Raw genomic sequence first — 18,286 nt, forward strand, 5'->3', positions numbered from 1 at the left:
GCCTGGAGCCTGCTTCGGATTCTGTGACTCCTTCTCTCTCTGCCCCTCCGCCTCTCACTCTGTCTCTCTTTCAAAAATAAATAAACATCAAAAAAAAATTAAAAAAAAAAAAGACACCTTTGCTGTATTCCCCAATTTTCTCCAGCTTTTTAAAAACAGAGGTAGATCAAGATGTTTTAAATTACAACAACAGTCCACGACTACACTGAACAATTCAGACGACACGGCGGCATACAGAAGGCGGCATGCCGTACAGACAGGGAGGTCAGGAGCGCGCATCTTACGTGCTGTTTTCATGGTGCAAAGCGGACGCTTTCCAGTGAGAAGTGGGGTCTTGGATCCCAGGCCTCAGGTCTGAGTGGGACAGTGGCCAGAGCAAATCTCACCGTGGAACGCTTCGGAGGTCGCTCATCAAAGGGGACACGGCTTCCACTCAGCTCTGTCAGGACGCTGGCCATGGGCACCCAACCACCAGGCCGCGAGGAAGCCCCGACGAGCCCTTGCAGACGCCACCCGCGGAGGCCCTGGCGAGCAGAGGCCGAGGCCCCGGGCCACCAGCCACGTGAGCAGAAGGGCGGAGGCAGGGTTTCCACAGGAGCCGTCGGGCCTCCTGCTGAAGACCCGCTCACCGCAGGGCTGTCCCTGGCGGCCGCTGAATCCCTGCCACAGCAACCAGAGGGCTGATGGCTGATGTGTCACGCGGCCAGTCAGTGGAACAAACGGTGAGAGAGTGAAAGTTCCCTTTTAATCCACTGCCGTCATCCATTAACGGGTTTGCCTGGCGGGGCTTTCTGTCGCTTTAGCAGAGTTCTCCTCCCCCGGCCTCCGCAGCACCCCTGCCCCATGGAGCCCTCCCCACCACCCCCTGCCCAGCCGTGAGGACTCCGGCGGGAGGTGAGGGCGGCCAGCAGAACGCGCTCCTGGAGACACTGGGCTCGCCACCGGCGCAGGGGACAACGCTCCAGCAGGCTCTCCACGCGGAAGCACCCGGGGCGGGGGCGGCAGGAAAGGCGAAGCCCACCCGGGGGCAGGTGCGCCGAAGGGCGACCGGAAGCAGAGGCGACAGGGGAGCCAGCACCGTCAGGGCTCGGTCACCGGGCTCGCAGAGGGGTCGTGAGCTGCAGCTGGTCAGCGGCCACCAGGCGCGGGAGAGGGGACCGCGGCCCTCCCTTTTCTCCGCCCAGTGCGAGAATAAAGTCCCTCCTTATCCTCTCCGAAGGGACCTTTTTGCTCCCTCGCCTCCCGCCACCACGGACGCCATGTTGGAGATGGCAGACCTTCCCCGTGGTCCCCGGGTGGCCGCCAGCGTCGACAGGACTGCGTGGACCCCGCACCGAGGGCCGCTGGGGCCGGGGCGCCCGGTGCGGGGGGAAGGCCGAGTGCGCCCATGTCAACCATCGCGTCCCCCGCAAGCTCCTCAAGCACAGCTGCTGCTGACCCACAGATTACAAAAGGCTCCCCCAGCTGACCAGAGGCAGGGCTCCCGTGACGAGGCACAGGCCACCGTCCCCTCGTGGGCCCACCTGGCGGAGCCTCCGTGTTTGGACGGCCAGCATTCCCCACGCGGTCACAGAAAGCGCCCCATTCTGGCTCCCTTAACCTAAACTCAACCAAATGAGCGTGAAGTATGGGCTACGTGCAAAGTACCACCTTCCCCCTCTGACGCTTGTTTTTGTTCTAGAAAGATGGTGATTTAAATACCATCGATTTCCACATTTCTTGAGTGTCTCTATCACGTAACCACTTGCGCTTTGGAGATTTGAAACTAATACCCGGAGTCACACAAACCCTCCAAAAGAGCACGTTTACAGGGAAATCGAAGCAGGAGCTTGGTCTAGTAAGAGGCAAGGACAGTGTAGTGTCCGGGTATTCCCGGAGCCGTGCCCCTGCTCCCACACGGTGGCGCCCTTCCTCGTTAGACGAGGACACGTGCTGCAGTTTTTACAGGTCTGTCCGCCCCGCGGAGGACTCAGAAGACACCCCATTCATCGAGATATTTATCAGCTCATTATGGCAAAATTAGAGAGAGGCCCAATTCCAACATTTAAAGGCATATTAAATCCTTTGGGGACAAGAGCAGGTTGGGAACAAATACATATGTGAATAGAGTAGGGCAGTGTTTATAAAAGCCATTTTACGTCCACTCTGCAATTTCTAAAATGGGTAATTACAAAGACGTCATAACATGAAAATGCCTGTATCTGTGGAAAACGACGCAGTACGACAAACACCTAAAAACAAAAAATATATATAATACTGAAAATAAATACGCTAAACATTTAAAAATGATGATGCTACTTTTTTCCCATTCAGCTTTTTCCAGATTTTTCTAAGGAACGCACGCTTTCAGTGGGAAGCAAGACCCTACTCAGCTGTCGTCTACACTGCAACAAGCACCATCTGAGACCACACCGGCAGACCGAGCAGGTGCATGGAGAGAGGGTCAAGCAAGCGGCAGGGTCGGGTGGTCCCGGGGGGGGCGTGTGGCCTTCCCAGAGACCAGACCCCGTTTCTCCGCAGCCGCCGCCCTCTGCAGACGCCCACGAGTGCTTCCTTGGCAACACCCCGACTCTCAAGTGAAAAGCTCACGCGGCGGCTGTCCCCACGTAAGGGTGCCCCGAGGTCTCCCCCCAGCTCACCGCCCTCTCCGCTACAGCCTCCAGAAGAAATCACTGTTTGGTCGAGGCATCAAAAAGAGCTACACCAGTAGGACACGGCAGTGCGCCTCCTCCCCCGTGGTCACCAGCCCCGGGGGGGGGGGGGGGGGCGGGAACCAGGCGTCCCGTGGACAGCCACCCGGGAGCCTGAGAGCAGAGTCACACCTCGGCCCCTCTCCAACAGGACGCCCGCCCCGAGCCCGCTCCCAGCTCCTCCTGTCCCTCCCCCAACCCCTCTCTCACTCAAGCCCCGCGGGACTGGAGCTCTCCCCGAGCCCACTGCAGGCGTGTCCCCGCGGCAACCGCTCCCGTGGTGCCCAGGCAGGCGCGGCCGGGGTTCTGGGTCTCCTCTCCAGGGGAGGGGGCGCAGGGGTGCGCTCGCCCACCCAGGTCCTCGCTCCGCGAAGCCCGGACTAAAGGACGACGAGCCCCGCACCTCAGCTCCATCGCGGGTGCAAAGAGCACACTGAGGAGAGCCGGGAGGCCGGGGATGTGGGGCATCAGAGAGGTCTCTCTCAGCAGCATGGTGGACCCTGTGGGACGGGCAACAAAGGCAGCGTCAGGGGCGAGAGTCGCTCTGCAGGACCCCGCGCCCTCCTGGCACACCCCTCGTCCCGTGTCCCCCGCTCCGCGGAGTCCACTCCATGGATGCGCCCCACGGCACCCCACAGCGGACGCCATCAGACCTGCCAGGGACCTCTGACTGCCTGCTCTCCTCTCCTCTCCCCTCCTTCCTTCTCACTGGGCCATCGGCTTTGTCCCAGGGCCAAGCCCTGTTCTACTCTGGGGACAAGCATGATGTAACGAATGACCGACCCATCAAGAAACCGACACCCGCACCCTCGTATAAAAGGAAAGGTGATGCTCTGTCTCTTAGCCTCGCAGCAGCTGGCGCGCTCAGAAAATGGCCTCCAACTGTGGCACAAATACATGCGTTCGCTGTCATCACGGGACAGACCACTCCTGGTAACAGAGCGGCGCAGGGAGAAGAGCACGCGGCAAGTGAACACAGCCCCGCTCACCGGTGGCGTTGACTGACAGGGAGGCCGCAACCAGCATCCTCTGGTAGAGGTCCTCAGGGGCGTCGCTGATGATGACAGAGTTGATGCTTTCCTTCTCGATCCAAACACACCTGAAAGGGGCGTCGGCAGGAGACAGAGGCTGAGCCACCCACCGGGCAGCGTGCTCCGTCCAACCCGCAGCTGGCACGACAGACACAGGCAAGCGCGCGAGCGCCACGCTCAACAGGTGCAAGCCTCTTAACGTCCCAGCGTTCCTTGGCGCCTCCTCTTCTCCCCCGGGACCGCCGGCTCCCACCCTCGTCTCTCGCAGGGCTCGGCCTCGAGCGACACCGCGCGCCGACAAGGCCCAGATCGCCACCTCCGTCCCAGGGGCCGGGTCCCGCGCTCCCAACCTGGAGGCCATCAGCTATGGCGCAGGCGGGCCCCCGGCTCCCCCTTCCCTTGCCAGCAGAGGCCCCGTGGCCACTTGGAAGGCCCTCCTCCGCTCTTCCCCTTCCAGCGTCACTGACTCTACTCTCACACCGGCCTGCTGACTCCACCCGGGAGCTCTCATGAAGTTGTCTGTTTCCGCACCTCCTGCCGGGGACTCAGCGTGGCCCACGATGTCCCCACCCGGGATTCCAGCAGTGGGCAGCCTCCAAAGTACGCTCCTGCCTGACAACCTCCTCCTCCGAGATCCAGTGCGTTCTTCCTACTGTGCTCCGCACACCTTCAAGCGCCCACAGACCCCCTGCCAACCTTTCGGAACCGCAGGCTCTAGCAAAGGGCCGGTGGGCCCGAGCGCTGCACCCCTCACGGCTCCAAGAGGCGCCTGCTCTAGGCATCCAGCCGTCAGTTTACCTTGTAGCCAAGCGACTGTTTAAAGGGCACGGTAAGACTTTCCAACTGGCTTCAGATGTCGAGACCTCGCTTCTGGAGCTCGCCCTCACCACACAGCTCTGCAGCCCCTCTGTTTCCGCCCTCCCTCCAGCCTCACACACTTATTCAGAAGTGCAGGGTCACAGCGAGGCCAACGCCTTCAGCCAGCCTTCACCGCCCCTCACTGCTGCTCCTCAGCCTCCCCTGCATTCCTCCTGTCACAGGATCTCTGGAAACCTCTGTGGCCTTCCAGGTGTGGTCAGGGGCCCCTCCGAGATGCTTTCATGATGTTCCAGAGCCTCACCAACCCATCCCAGGAGGACCGGTTTTCCCTCACACACCACCCCCCCTGGACCCACAATTTTGGAATCACACCGAGTGCATTTTGGTCACTATTGTTCCCCTCAAACCATAAACAGTTCCCAGAACACAGTGGCATTCACAGGGTTGCTGAATGAATAACAATACAGAAAAAATGAAGTCTTGGTTGGAAGATTCTCAAAAAGGTCTTACACAGAACAGCTTTCATGTAAGAGACAAAGAGTACCTCAGATCTGGAGGTAGGAGAGAATGAGAAGGAGCTGGAAAAGGGAACGTCCCAAGAGCTTAGACATAAAGATTAGTTTCTGAAAAGCTCTATAAACAGGGGAGCAGAGGAAAAAGGAACCCACGGGGAACCTAAGCTAATCATACCTGAACTTGGAGATTCTAGTCAAACTGTGACACTTCAGTTCATAAGGGTTAAAAGGCCCGTGAAGTATTGCCTGTATATACAAAATATGCAGAGTGTTACCAGTAATCGAGTTATCACTTAATATGCATTTAGGGGCACCTGGGTGGCTCGGCTGGGCATCCATCCAACTCCTGATTTCGGCTCAGGTCACGATCGTGAGAATCATGGTTCGTGAGACTGGGCCCCACGACGGGGTCTGCGCTGACGTGCGGAGCCTGCTTGGGATTCTCTCCCCCTCTCTCCCTGCCCCTCCCTCGCTCTTGCGCTCTCATGCGTGCACGCTCTGTCTCTCCCTCTCAAAATAAACATTTAAAAACTTAAAAACACACACATTTCAAAAATCCAAAAATCAGCTCATGTGTTAAAGAAAACAGCTACGCCTCAGCTACGACACCTTCAGGTTCGGTGGGAAGAGATGTGGCACGGGTGCTCTTCTGGGGACACGATGACTCTTTGCTTAGCGTTCCTTGACAGGAACGCTTCAGGAAGACACTGGCCAAAAAAAGGAAATGTCGCCCAACACCTGAGTGACAGTATTCTTCTCACTGCACCAGACCAGCCCAACCGAGCAGGGAGCGCCGGGGACACACGGCCCGGGGCAGGGGAGGGGGGGCTCTTCTCCCACCAGGCGGGCACCCCTGCGGGGTCCCGCTCTCCACAGCCCCTACGCCACCCTCTCCCCCCGGGGCAAACAGGCACAGCGGCCTTAGGAAAGGCTGGTTGAAACACAAGAACTAGACTAAGCACCTCTTTACGCCAGGCCCGGCTTCTCCCCTCACTAACATAGGCTCCACGGCCAAAAAAGTGTCAACATTAAAAACCAGGAAGAGAAAAACCCATCGGGACCACTGGCTTACGACTCAGCACATAAACGTAAAATTATCTTAAGTTTTTAGGCTGTATTTTATTTTTATTATTATTATTTTTTTTAACGTTTATTTTCGAGACATAGAGAGACAGAGCATGAACGGGGGAGGGTCAGAGAGAGAGGAAGACACAGAATCCGAAACAGGCTCCAGGCTCTGAGCTGTCAGCATGGAGCCCGATGCGGGGCTTGAACCCACAGACTGTGAGATCTTGACCTGAGCCGAAGTCGGAGGCTCAACCGACTGAGCCGCCCAGGCGCCCCTAGGCTGTATTTTAAAACAACTCCTATAAATTACCTTGCAATTGGGAGCCCCCAGTTTATTAGAAGAAAAGCTCTCCAACAAAATCCGAATCAGGTACTTTTTGTCATCTTTCACGGGTGACGGCATAGACATATCTGCTATGTCTTCCACGGACTTGGAGAAGAGACCCTTGAGAGCTTCGTGGCTTTGCTGAAGAGAGTAAGGAAAGTTCATTTTGCCAGAAGAAAAAACCGTACTGAAAGCACTTTATTCTAAACTAATCAAAGTACTTCACAGGCAGGACCTTATTCTAGGCTGACTACTAGGCCTTTAAGGTCAGGAAAAAATCTTGTCAAGTATTTCAAACAAAAGAAGTAAGACAGGACTCGTTTAAGGCTCAATTTCATCAGCCTTCCCTACCTCTCAGCCATCAGAAAATTGAAGAGACTGAGAAATAGTTCTTAAGAGAACTTTCCGTACACAAAGTCTCTGCTGCACACGGGGACACAGCCAGAATCCCTAAAGTGGCTTTCGCGTAACCAAACACAAAACCCAGCCGGCTCTCGGCTATCACCCTCTCGCCGGTCCCCGCTCTCCCTAATCCCAGCCCCTGCATCCTCAGCAGACGCCACAGAAGGGAAAGAATGGCCTTCGACATTTGATTCAAACGTGGCATCTCTGAAGCCTTCCGACCAAGAAAAATAGCTTCAGGACGGATTTTGAAAGAAACGGTTGAAAATCATTTTGAAATACGTGAAGTACTTGGAACAAACGTTTATTAATTACTTTCATCAGGGAGCTAAATCTTAGAATTCGTTACAGAAAAAACAACTCCCCAAATGGAAAACCTTTCTATACCTAACTTTCATTCCAAGAAGGAAAAAACAGCTTAATGATAGGAAACCAACAAAGCGACGCCCAGCCGCCATGATTTAGTGTCAAAGAAACCTAGACCTTCAAAACGGTGCCAGACACACTAACTGTCCACCCGTCGGCATCCTGGGAGAGGAAAGCAGGGCCCCCGTCCTCCCCCCTCCCCATCTCTCCCCCCCCCGCCCCTCCCTCTCCCCCCACCGTCTCTCGGCCACACGCGCGCTCCAGCCACCAGGACGGAGGTGCGTACTCTGGACTCGTAGGGCTCCTCGGCGAGCTCGGCGTAGCCCTCCTGGATGAGGACGTCCCTCACGCTGACGGTGTCCTGGGCCCCCGCGCACCGGTACACGTCCACGTGCAGGACGCCGTGCACCACGGAGAAGACCCTCACGAGGAGGGCGCGGCCGTTCACGAGGGAGGCGAAGCGCCGGCCGGCCTCGAGGCTCCAGTGGTCGCCGCACACCAGAGACTTGGCAGAGGGCCGCATCCCGCGGATCTTCAGCTCCAGCGCCTACGGGACAGAAGGGCGCGGCTGACCAGCTTCCGTGACCGAGCGAGCCGCTCCCCCCGGACGCTGCCGCCGGGAGGCCCCGAACCGGGGTCCGCGCCAGCGGTCTCGTCAAAATCCTCCCAGACACGCCGCGGCCCACAGACCGACCGACCGACCGACGGACGGACGGAGAAGGTCGACGTGGGGGGTGCACGCCCGAGGAGGCGCGGGAAGGGCAGGCTGCCCGTCACGCGGTAGGTCGCGGGAAGAGAAGGTGACGGCGCGAGGGACACGGTCGGCGGCCCCGCGATCGTGCCGTATGGAGACGGACGGCGGCCGCGCCCGCGCGAGTGGGGCACGAGGTGCCGAGTGGCAGAACCTCTACGCCGTGCGCCCGAAACGAACGTCAAGCTCGCGTCGACTAGACTTCGCCAAAAATAAGGAAAGGGTTGTGTATACTCTGAAAACACAACTGGGGGCAAGTGAGGACGTCGCAGGAAAGGAAACGCGGGGCTGCTCTTCTACCGGAACGGAAGTTCGGAGTTCAGGACGCCTTCCGGACGTTTCCGTGCGGACGGAAGGCACCCGGGTGCGTCTCCGGGCCCCCCAGGCTCTGGCTCGTCGCAACACGACCAGACCCCTCGGAAACGGCATTCAAAACGCTACGGAATTGAACCGCTACTCTTCCGCTAAGCGCCAAACCCTGCACGTATCTGAACTCGTTCGGCCAACAAGCCCGCGGCACTACGTTTCTGGAGAAGGGCAGACACCGACGTGGGCCGGTGTGACACGGCGAGTCCCCACCCCCCACCAAGTCTGGGGCCCCGTCTGCCTGCGTGGGGAGAACAGGCCACGTGGCCTCCACAGGCCTTCCCAGCTCCTCACTGAGGCCGCAGGGACTTCGCGCCTTACCTGAAACGGGAGTTCGAGAAGTTGACAGGGAATCTCCATTAAAAGATCCAGATCCACGTGAGACCTGTTGCCATAGTCCACAAAGAACACCTGGAGGAGGGGAGAGGACACGCTTCGGCACAGGGTCACACGCCACGCAACCGTCTTCTTGAGCTCCGGAACCGCAGGAGTCTCGTGACCGGAACTTAAATCCACACGTGGCTGAGGGGAATAACTGCTTTGCGAGGCTACTTTTCTAACTGAAACGATTTTATAATTTCCACTTAAAATTAGACAAGATCTTCTATAAGCTGCTACAAGTTTGCCTCGCTTCCCTCTGCGTGATTAGTTACAGAAAAACACACCTCAGCAGAATTCCCAGAAACGTAAAGGATTTGAGCTCGAAAGTAGCTCTCTTGGTCAAAATCCGTGAAAGGCGCCAGGCAGACCAGGTCCGGGTGCGGGTGCGTGGGCAACGGCACCAATTTCAGTCGGTTTATTTCAGCAGTGAGCTTTCTCAGAATCTTGGAGGTTCTCTCATCAACCCTGTATCCCCAGAAGTGTCCTACCTCAACCACCTAAAAAAGAAGGAAACAAAGCAGAGGTGACCTCCAGAAACGATTTCTATAAAAAGGTTATCACAAGCCCACACGGCAGGACAGACACACAGTACTGCGACCCGAGTGATCCTACAGGCTTTTGACAGGTGCTTACAAGAACACTCGGGGCTCGCGGGTCACCCACGGTGTGTCACAGACCCCTCTCAGGTGTGCGACTCGCCAGCACGCTCACCCACGAGAGGCTCCGACCCGCGAGCAGCCCCGGGTGGGTGAGCCAAGTCCGCAGAGTCTGCAGGCGCCCTCGGGGGCAGCGCGGGCGGGTGTGGTGTGAGGGCACGGCCCCTGCGAGAGCAGTGACAAGTGGCAGGAGGAGGAGCGGACGCTCCATCGAAAAAGGCCTCACTGAGCGGCCCCCGCCCATGCTGCCAGGTGCAGCGAGGACCCGCAACCGCCAGAGTTTTCCAGCAGCCTGGAATCCAGGTTTTTACGTGGAGTCTCCTGATGAAGCGTGGCCAGATTTACCAGGAAGCAGACATGTATTTCCACTGAAATTTTTTTTAAGACGGAGGGGCGCCTGGGTGGCTAAGTCGGTTGAGTGACCAACTCTTGGTTTCCACTCAGGTCACCATCCCAGGGTTGTGGGATCCAGCCCTGCATTGGGCCCCATGTGAGCGTGGAGCCTGCTTGAGACTCATTCTCTCTCTTAAAATATATAAACATCCAATTAAAAAAAGTAGTAAAAACCACCTTAAAGAATGACGATGCTGATGGCAGTTCTGTTGACATAAACTGAATAATACAGGCATGCGTCACTGTGCCAATGAACATTTTCACGTGTCAGGTCGAAATTAATGTTTTAGCATTTTAAACTTTTTTTTATGACATAATTACAGAGAAAGAGCATGAGTGGAGGAGGGGCAGAGAGAGAGGGAGACACAGAATCCAAAAGCAGGTTCCAGGCTCTGAGCTGTCAGCACAGAGCCTGACGCAGGGCTCAAACTCATAAACCACAAGATCATGACCTGAGCCAAAGTCGGACACTTAACCCACTAAGCCGCCCAGGTGCCCCCCGCCCCACTTTTTTAAGCATTTTTTTAAACGTTTATTCATTTTTGAGAGACAGAGTGGCATTTTAAATGTACCTAACGTTTTAAAAATTAGACTTTGATTCTAGAATATTTGTGTTTCATTTTCTGTTACAGTTCCATTTCCATTTAACAAGTACAATAATGCAAGCCCACCCACATTTACTAGATCACTAAGGTGCACAGGCTGTGTGCATGTGTGTGTCTGTGTGTACAAGTACATGCACTATTTCATGTCTACAGCATGACAATCCTAGGTTAAAAAGACAGAAAAGCTCTAATGATTCAGACACACCATCTCACCTCTGTGACATCAATTGTTAAGAGAAGATCTGTAATTGTCTGGGACCTGTCGAATGTGTTAAATGAGACCTGCATAGGATCTACTGTCTGCTTCTGGAAGTCCACATTCACCCTATGTAATGTGATTTAAAAAAAAAAAAAAAAAAGGACAATAAAAGTCAGGTGTTACAAAGAAAACACGTTTACATATGTGAAGTTACTCCTCAAACTATTCCATTACTTATACAAGAAAAAACCATTTTAACACAAGAAAAGAACATCTTGTAAGCTGGCAATGACAATTTGATTTCATCCCAAATCTGAGTGTGTGATGGCTTCCCGAGCTGCCCGGGGCTGGGGGGGGGGGGGGGGGGGAGGGGGGGTAGAGCATGCATCCAGGGGTTATACACCACCCCCAGGGGTGTATTCTAAAGGTCTAGACTCTTACAGAAGACCTACTTTTAAGGGCACACATTCTAAGACCTGCCATATTTCCTAACTTCTGGTTTCAGAGGTGAGTGACTTTGACTTTTCCTAAAGTACGAGAATCCATGCCTGGTTCAATGTTAGAAAACACATACGTGATTTTCTAGTAAACCATGGAGACATAGTTCATCTCTTAAAACAGTAAGACAGCAAATGCTGAAGTCTGAGGACATGAAATACAAATGTGATAAAAATACAATTCCCCTTTCCTAATACTTTCTTTCTAAAATGAAGTGGAAGAATTATGAGAGATCCTAACCCAACTCTGCCCAGCTTTCAGACCCACTTATTAAGGGTGATTCAGGCAAAGCTCCCTGCAGGACACACCCTCCCTGGGCTACAGACCCAACTCCCTGCACCTTCAGAGCCTCGGAATCAAAACCTCAACATGGAATAGTTGTCGATGGGACGTGCTTCCTTCCCTCACCAATTCCAAATTCCTGTCAAGGTCCTCACAGAATCAAAAAGATCACAAATAAGAAATGATGACTGAGGGCGCCTGGGTTGGGCGTCCGACTTCGGCTCAGGTCACGATCTCACGGCTTGTGAGTTCGAGCCCCGCGTCGGGCCGTGTGTCGACAGCTCGGAGCCCGGAGCCTGCTTCGGGTTCTGTGTCCCCCTCTCTCTGCCCCTCTGCCACTCGTGCTCTCTCTTGCTCAAAAACAAATAAACATTAAAATTTGTTTTTTAAATGAGGACTGAGAATCCCTCCACACGGTACTGGGACAGTGTGACCCAAAGCAAAGGCATCTGTTACATCCCGAAGGGTGATTTAACTCAGTCCAAGAGAATCAAATCCATACGCCCAACAGCATCTGCCGAGTGCCGAGTGCCACTGCTTGGGGCCGCCACGCGGGCGGCTCAGCCTTCCTGTAGCAAACGAGGCTGGAGGGAGAGTCCCCGTCAAGAGGAAGGGGTGGCTGGTGTGGGCCGGCACCGGGGTGCTCCCAACGCATCTCCGTTTTTGTCCCACCATCCACTCTGCCGACCACAAAGAATACTCCACTTTGCTTAGAAAATGAGAGGCGCGTGGGTGGCTCCGTCGGTTCCGCATCTGACTCTTGATTTCGACGCAGGTCACGATCTCACGGTTCGGGAGGTCGAGCCCCACGTCAGGCTCTGTGCTGACAGCGCAGAGCCTGCTTGAGATTCTCTCTCCACCCCCCTCTCCTCCACCCACACGCTCTCTCTCAGAATAAATAAGCCTTAAAAGCAACAACGGCCGTATCTGAGACTGTGACAGCAGGCAGACAGGGGTGCCCGCCCGCCTTCTGAAAATACCTTGTGTTCCTGAGCTTCGAAACCGCCCCTCCTTGGACCTTCCCCTCGATCTCCTCTGCAGAGTGTACATTCAGCTCCAGGGCAACTTTCAGCTGAGACATCTTGATCGCCATGTACACCGCGGGAAGAGTTTTAAACCTCTCTGTCGGATTACGTGAGAACTCCACGAAGGCTCTGCTCCACAAAAGTAAAGAAAAAATCAGTTCATCGGGAACCTGAAAAGGAGAACTGAATGCATATTAATTTCTCTCAAAATGAGATGGACATTTTTAATTACACCTCTCCTCAGAATACCAGAAACTCTTCATTCCACAATTAAGAAGTTTTCCTTAAATGAAACTACCCACTTAAGAGAAACAGAAATCACAAGGACCTGTCATCTCGGTAAAACCGAGCGCCACCCTTATGAATTCCCCCACGTAACGCAGGACGCACGCCAAGTGCGAATGAGACTTTCAGCCAAGGAATCTTGACTCTCACAGCGAACACAGGATGACGGCTCCGTGAGCCCCCACGGTTTTTCTATTTTACTGTAAACTAAACACAGAGGACGGAAAATCAAGAAGAGGTCAGTCTCTCCATGCTCCCCTCCACAAACAGCACCGGGCTGACCCCCCAGGCGGGCTGGCGGACACCCCTCGCCACCAGGCCTCCCACATCCCTGCCGGAGGAGAACCGAGCGTGCGCCGAGGGCGTCTGCTGGGCATTTCCCGGGATAAATAAAGCTTCAAGTTCACACTTGCTTGTACACGAATGCCCTGGGTCAAAACATCGTCGTCATGCAAACAGACCTACGACCCCTCCAAGTACCGTCACGGAAACGTGGACGTCTGAGCCCCGCGAAGGACACGGCCGGTGAGGAGGGGCCGGCAGGGACGAAAGTCAGCCCCTAGCTCGGCCCTGCGCCCAGCCTGTCTGCAGCCTGAGCCCGCTGCCCCGGGAGCACCGGCTGTCCTCCGCCCTCCTGCACCCCCCCCACCACCCTCCTCCCCCGCCTCCCGGTGGACTCCCCGCTGAGCACGCGCACTGGCCTGTGCCCAACTCGCTCCCCTCCTGTTCTGTCGCCTTCTCTAGCCGGCTCCTGAGTTTCTCCTCAGAAAGCTTCTTTCACACTGAGGCCACACTTCCAGAATGCCCATCTTACAGCAGATTCTGAACTCCCGCCCACGGGACCCCCGCCAGTGCCCCTCCTGCCGGGGGGCCGCTCCTCACGGCCCCCTCCCACTCAATGCTGTCTGGAAGTCTGGAAGACCTGCCCTCGTGGACCCCCATCCCCTTTGTCCTGTACACACGACCAACAACCAAGCCCAAGAGATCTTGTGTCTCACCTGTGGCCTCCTTGGTGTCAAGGGTTACCTTGCTTTCCACGACTGCCAAGGCTCACCCTCTTCTCCGTCCTCTGATCACGTCCTACACAACGGCGCAGCTCCGACACCCGGGGGTCTCCACACACCCGTCTATCCGTCCTCATCCTGGCCAGGTGGCCACAAAGTTACCATCCGGCATAGAACACCCGACCTCCACGACACACACAGATCTGACACAACACCAGCTGCAGGCCACCCGGCCTCCGCCCCGGCCTCGCGCGCACCCCACTCTCTCCAGAGACCCAGCTGGGCTTGCGCTGGGCCCCTACGGGAGCAGCGCCTCTTCCTGCCCCAGCAGCCACCTCCCCCGCCCACCTCAAACAGCTCCTCGGAACGTCCCAAGTGAACATGACTGGGCCTCCCTGATGACAGTCCGAGACGGACAAATGTCTGTGGAACCCCACAACTAAGCTGACACCCCACCGCCAGGCTGGAAGCTCCACGTGGGAAGAGACGCTGTGCCTGTGAACTTACCACCTGTGCCCGAAGGCCCTTCACGCCTGACACCACTTCCTCGCTCAAGAAAGCCCTGCGTGACCCCATAAGGAACACAGCCTCTACTCCCTCAAATAGTGATTTGGGTCATCCTTTGTCCTTACACACTCGATGCACAAGGACGGCTCCTGGTACAACCAGAAGAGCACAGTTACACCTCCAATAACTGACATGACATTGCTATTGTGGCTAAAAAGCCAGAAACAAGGAATCATGTAAAATAGGATTAAAATACCTATTAAAAAAAAAAAAAAGGCTCAGACAGGAAGAATATGAAACAGACACAGACTCCAACCCAGTGACAAGATCAGACTTGTTGGCTGCCGGCCACTCAAACCCGGCAAAGATCACCCACGCACAACTGGAGCCAGAGCCAAGGCAAACGCGATTTCTCTTCTCTTTCAACCGAGTGACCTCCTAAAGGGGCTAAGCTGTGAGCCTGGTGGTCCGCTACCAACAAGGTCCAACGACGCCTGGGGAGTCAGGACAGAGAGCTTCGCCATGTGGCTCCAGTTTTAAATAAGTGATTTGTAAACCTGATGAAGAATCTCAGCGTAATCTGAGGGGCCCCTGGGTGGCTCAGGCGTTAAATACCTGACATGGGCTCAGCTCACATCTCATGGTTCGTGGGTTCGAGCCCCACGTCGGGTGAGCTCGAGCCTCATTTTAGGTGAGCCCTGCTTCTTTCCCTCTGCCCCTTGCTCACTCGTGCCCCCCCCCCAACAAACAATTTCAGTGTAATTTGTGTTTGAATATTTAAGAAGACTTGAGATACTATAAGCTAAGCTAGTTCAATCTGTAACCACTGTGGACAGCATTGAGACCGTGTCAGGTTATGAAAATCGATGTATTAATCACAGGAACAGAACTTACAATGTCTGAAAAACTAACCCAAACTGACATCAGCTTAATAAAAACAATTTATAGACCACCAGAAAAAATCTCCAATGTTAGAACTAAAAATCAATTTAAAACCACAGTCTTTTCTTCACACAAACATTACCTCCTAGAAATAAAAACTCAAAGGGACACTCTGAGCCGTGCCATTCTGGCCCTTATACCTGCAATTCAGATAAGGTGAAACGTACTCAGCGTCCGCAGTACTTGTCTGCCAAAAATAATTAGAACACACGTGTGTTGAGTAACTACAAGCAGGGAGGCCCTATCCTGGGGTGTCTCCACGGCCTACAAAGTAACCTATCACTAGTGATGCACCGTGACCACCTAGGGGCAGGCGACTCCCCGAGCACCGTCCCGGCACCGCAGGGCGTCACCGGGCCTTGTCAGTAGCAGACCCACAGGCTCACGGCTTAGCTGCTCTAGGAGGCCACGCGGTTGAAACAGAAGAGAAATCGCGACTGATAACAAGACAGACCAAAGCCACATTCCACGGCCACGTGGAACAGCCCGAACAGAGACCCATTTCTACGTACTCAGTTTTAAGGATTCGTTCCCGCAAACATGAAAAACGTTACGGCGCTTTCATAACTACAGTTGATTGCAAAAATATACTTACTTTGTACCATCAAATACAACGGATTTGACTTGACCACACTGTCTAAAGAGAGACTGTAGTTGTTTATGGTAGAGAAATCCATAGGGAGGAATGTGCTTCAACTGTAACACATAAAGCAGGATTAGTATTTAGTATTAGTATTTTAGCATCAGAGCAGACGTAGAAGCTAAGGAAACAGTTATGATGTTCATAACTGTTCACAAGCTAAAGCCACTACACATTATTTTAGTTCACAAAAACATAGTTTACTGTCTTTAACCATAAGATGTAGACTCTACGGACAGGTGTACCTAATGACTAATGACTTTTACATCGTAACTAAGCTTCAACAATAAATACATGCTAAATAAAAGCTAACTCTTTCTCTGCCAAAATAATACAAAAGTCCAACAGGAAAAAAAAAAGCTGTTTTTTTATTTTACTTTAAGCAAGCTGACTAAACACGTCTCTTGGCACAACCCCTCCTACGTACACGAAGGGAACCAGCAGGAGCTCTGCCCCACGGGCCCGAGGGGCACCACACACCGTGGCCACAAGTCAAGCACACTGAGCTGCAAACCCCTCCCGGCCCCGACTGCTTGCTTTCTCCCCTCCGTCTGGGTGATCAGCGTTCCAGGCTCTGGCTGGGCAGGAAAGCTGGGGCCCCTGCACCAGCGGTCCCAGGCCCCAGGAGAGGCCGCGAGAGGTGCGGGCGGGGGGGCGAGAAGCCCCGGTTCTGAGCTGCCGGGTCAAGCGTCCAGTGGCAAGGTATGGAATCGCCCCAGGACTCACCCACCACAAGAAGTAAGGATGAGGGTAAGTCCCCACATCGAGGGGTCAGTGCAAGGCTCAGGGAAGCAGAATACAAAATGCATAACAAAGGGCCTCTCAGGTAGGGGCTGAGTCAACGCGAGCTATCGAGCTATCGTCTGGTCTTCCTAATGCGCATGGAGGGCAAAGGTCTGGCCCCAAACCCCACTCGTGGCAAGCACAGCTGGAACCTGACAAGGACCCCGCGGGATCCTTTTCGCCGTGCACAGGGCAGGGGAGAAGACCACATCTCGAGTCAAGGAAGCCAAACAAAAGACCCTTGTCCGGCCTGAAGACCCACAGGGGCAGAGTCCCCAGCAGCGGTCAGAGACTAATGACCACTTTTTACATTAAAATTCCCTTCAGCTGCCTGCCCCCAGCCTGAGCACCAGCAACGTTCAGGCTCGTCCCAGATCTCCACAACACTCAGTCGCCTGTGACCCTCCCCGTGCACCTGCTCCCTTCAGTGATCGTGGCGACGTTACCAACAGGAAAAAGCTGGCATGCTCGAGCGCTTACTGTAGGCCAGCCACTTTACCGAGGGCTTTACACCCCCGTCAGGTATAAACTGATAATAGAACCGAGTGGTGCAGTGAAAGTCCAGTTCCCAAGTACTTTATTCCAGCTGTGCATCCTGACATTTCCACGTGCTCAGGTTTAACCAAACGGTCCACAAATGTTCATCCAATGGTCCATGCCAATGGCTGAGCATCAGATTCACCGAAAACACATATTATTTAAATGTTAATTTCCAGACCTTTCCTTCTAGTTCAGATTTTGTGGCATGGAGCCCTGAAATTTTTTTTTTTAATTTTTTTTTTTAACGTTTATTTATTTTTTGGGGGACAGAGAGAGACAGAGCATGAACGGGGGAGGGGCAGAGAGAGAGGGAGACACAGAATCGGAAACAGGCTCCAGGCTCTGAGCCATCCGCCCAGAGCCTGACGCGGGGCTCGAACTCACGGACCGCGAGATCGTGACCTGGCTGAAGTCAGACGCTTAACCGACTGCGCCACCCAGGCGCCCCGAGCCCTGAAATATTTAAAAATAAACAAACACTCTCTAGGTGATTCTACTGGGCATTCAGGTCTGTGGATCAGTTTAAATCACAGTCCTAATCTGACAACCAATAACATTTCACTTTGTGTAAAATGAAATTGTTAACTAAATATTCTTAACCTTATGGAGAAGGGTTTTAAATCCTTCAAAAGGGCACATTATCAGTTAGCCATAAATATGTAACTTCTCAAGGCTATTTTTCCAGGCCAGGTCTGCAAAAAAGGAAGCAAGACTGAGGGCAAGTAGATGTGTGTGAAAAGGTCAAACAAGCTGTTGATATCCACGTGAGAGGTAAAAATCCACCAGGTACTTGTAACAATGGAAACACCTGGAGAAACACAACGTTCTGTAGCGGCCACACTGAAACGGAGCACCTACCACGACGGTGGTCTTCGGGTCTTTGCCGGCCAGCTCCCTCACCGCCATCTCCTCGTCAGGCTGTCCGAAAGTAAAGTAATTTGGGTAAAAAGCACCCGCCAATACAACCTGGAAGAGAATTGTACTTTCATGAAGTAACATTATTTATCAGTCTGTCTCACCAACACACAAATCTCTTCCCAGAACGATGTTAACAGCTGTAAGGTAAAAAATGAGCTTACATTAAAAAAAACTAGACCTTCTACCAACTGAGCCGAAAGTCCCAATTCTGCTTATTTTACCGGAAAAAGAGCAGCAGTCCAGACACAGTCTTTCTTCAAAGGACATGGAGCCCATCTCAGAAGGAGGGCTAGGA

The 18,286-nt window shown here is 54.0% G+C and overlaps 1 protein-coding gene across 3 annotated transcripts in view; it reads right to left on the reverse strand.

Moving 5' to 3' along the window:
- Nucleotides 1–18,286, reverse strand: part of TDRD9 (tudor domain containing 9) — a 117,755-nt gene that overhangs the window by 17,449 nt on the left and 82,020 nt on the right. For all 3 annotated transcript variants that reach the window (XM_086708683.1, XM_086708682.1, XM_086708681.1), the window contains 11 exons: nucleotides 17,932–18,039; nucleotides 15,706–15,806; nucleotides 12,328–12,501; nucleotides 10,582–10,693; nucleotides 8,999–9,211; nucleotides 8,655–8,744; nucleotides 7,503–7,763; nucleotides 6,434–6,589; nucleotides 5,231–5,301; nucleotides 3,680–3,789; nucleotides 3,094–3,190 (listed from right to left, as the gene is read on the reverse strand). In XM_086708683.1, coding sequence (XP_086564809.1) covers nucleotides 3,094–3,190; nucleotides 3,680–3,789; nucleotides 5,231–5,301; nucleotides 6,434–6,589; nucleotides 7,503–7,763; nucleotides 8,655–8,744; nucleotides 8,999–9,211; nucleotides 10,582–10,693; nucleotides 12,328–12,501; nucleotides 15,706–15,806; nucleotides 17,932–18,039 — 1,493 coding nt within the window. The remainder of the gene's footprint in view (nucleotides 1–3,093; nucleotides 3,191–3,679; nucleotides 3,790–5,230; nucleotides 5,302–6,433; nucleotides 6,590–7,502; nucleotides 7,764–8,654; nucleotides 8,745–8,998; nucleotides 9,212–10,581; nucleotides 10,694–12,327; nucleotides 12,502–15,705; nucleotides 15,807–17,931; nucleotides 18,040–18,286) is intronic.

The sequence above is a fragment of the Puma concolor genome, chromosome B3, assembly GCF_028749965.1.
Source record: "Puma concolor isolate L17-30 chromosome B3, mPumCon1.1.hap2, whole genome shotgun sequence".
Classification (NCBI taxonomy): Eukaryota; Metazoa; Chordata; class Mammalia; order Carnivora; family Felidae; genus Puma; species Puma concolor.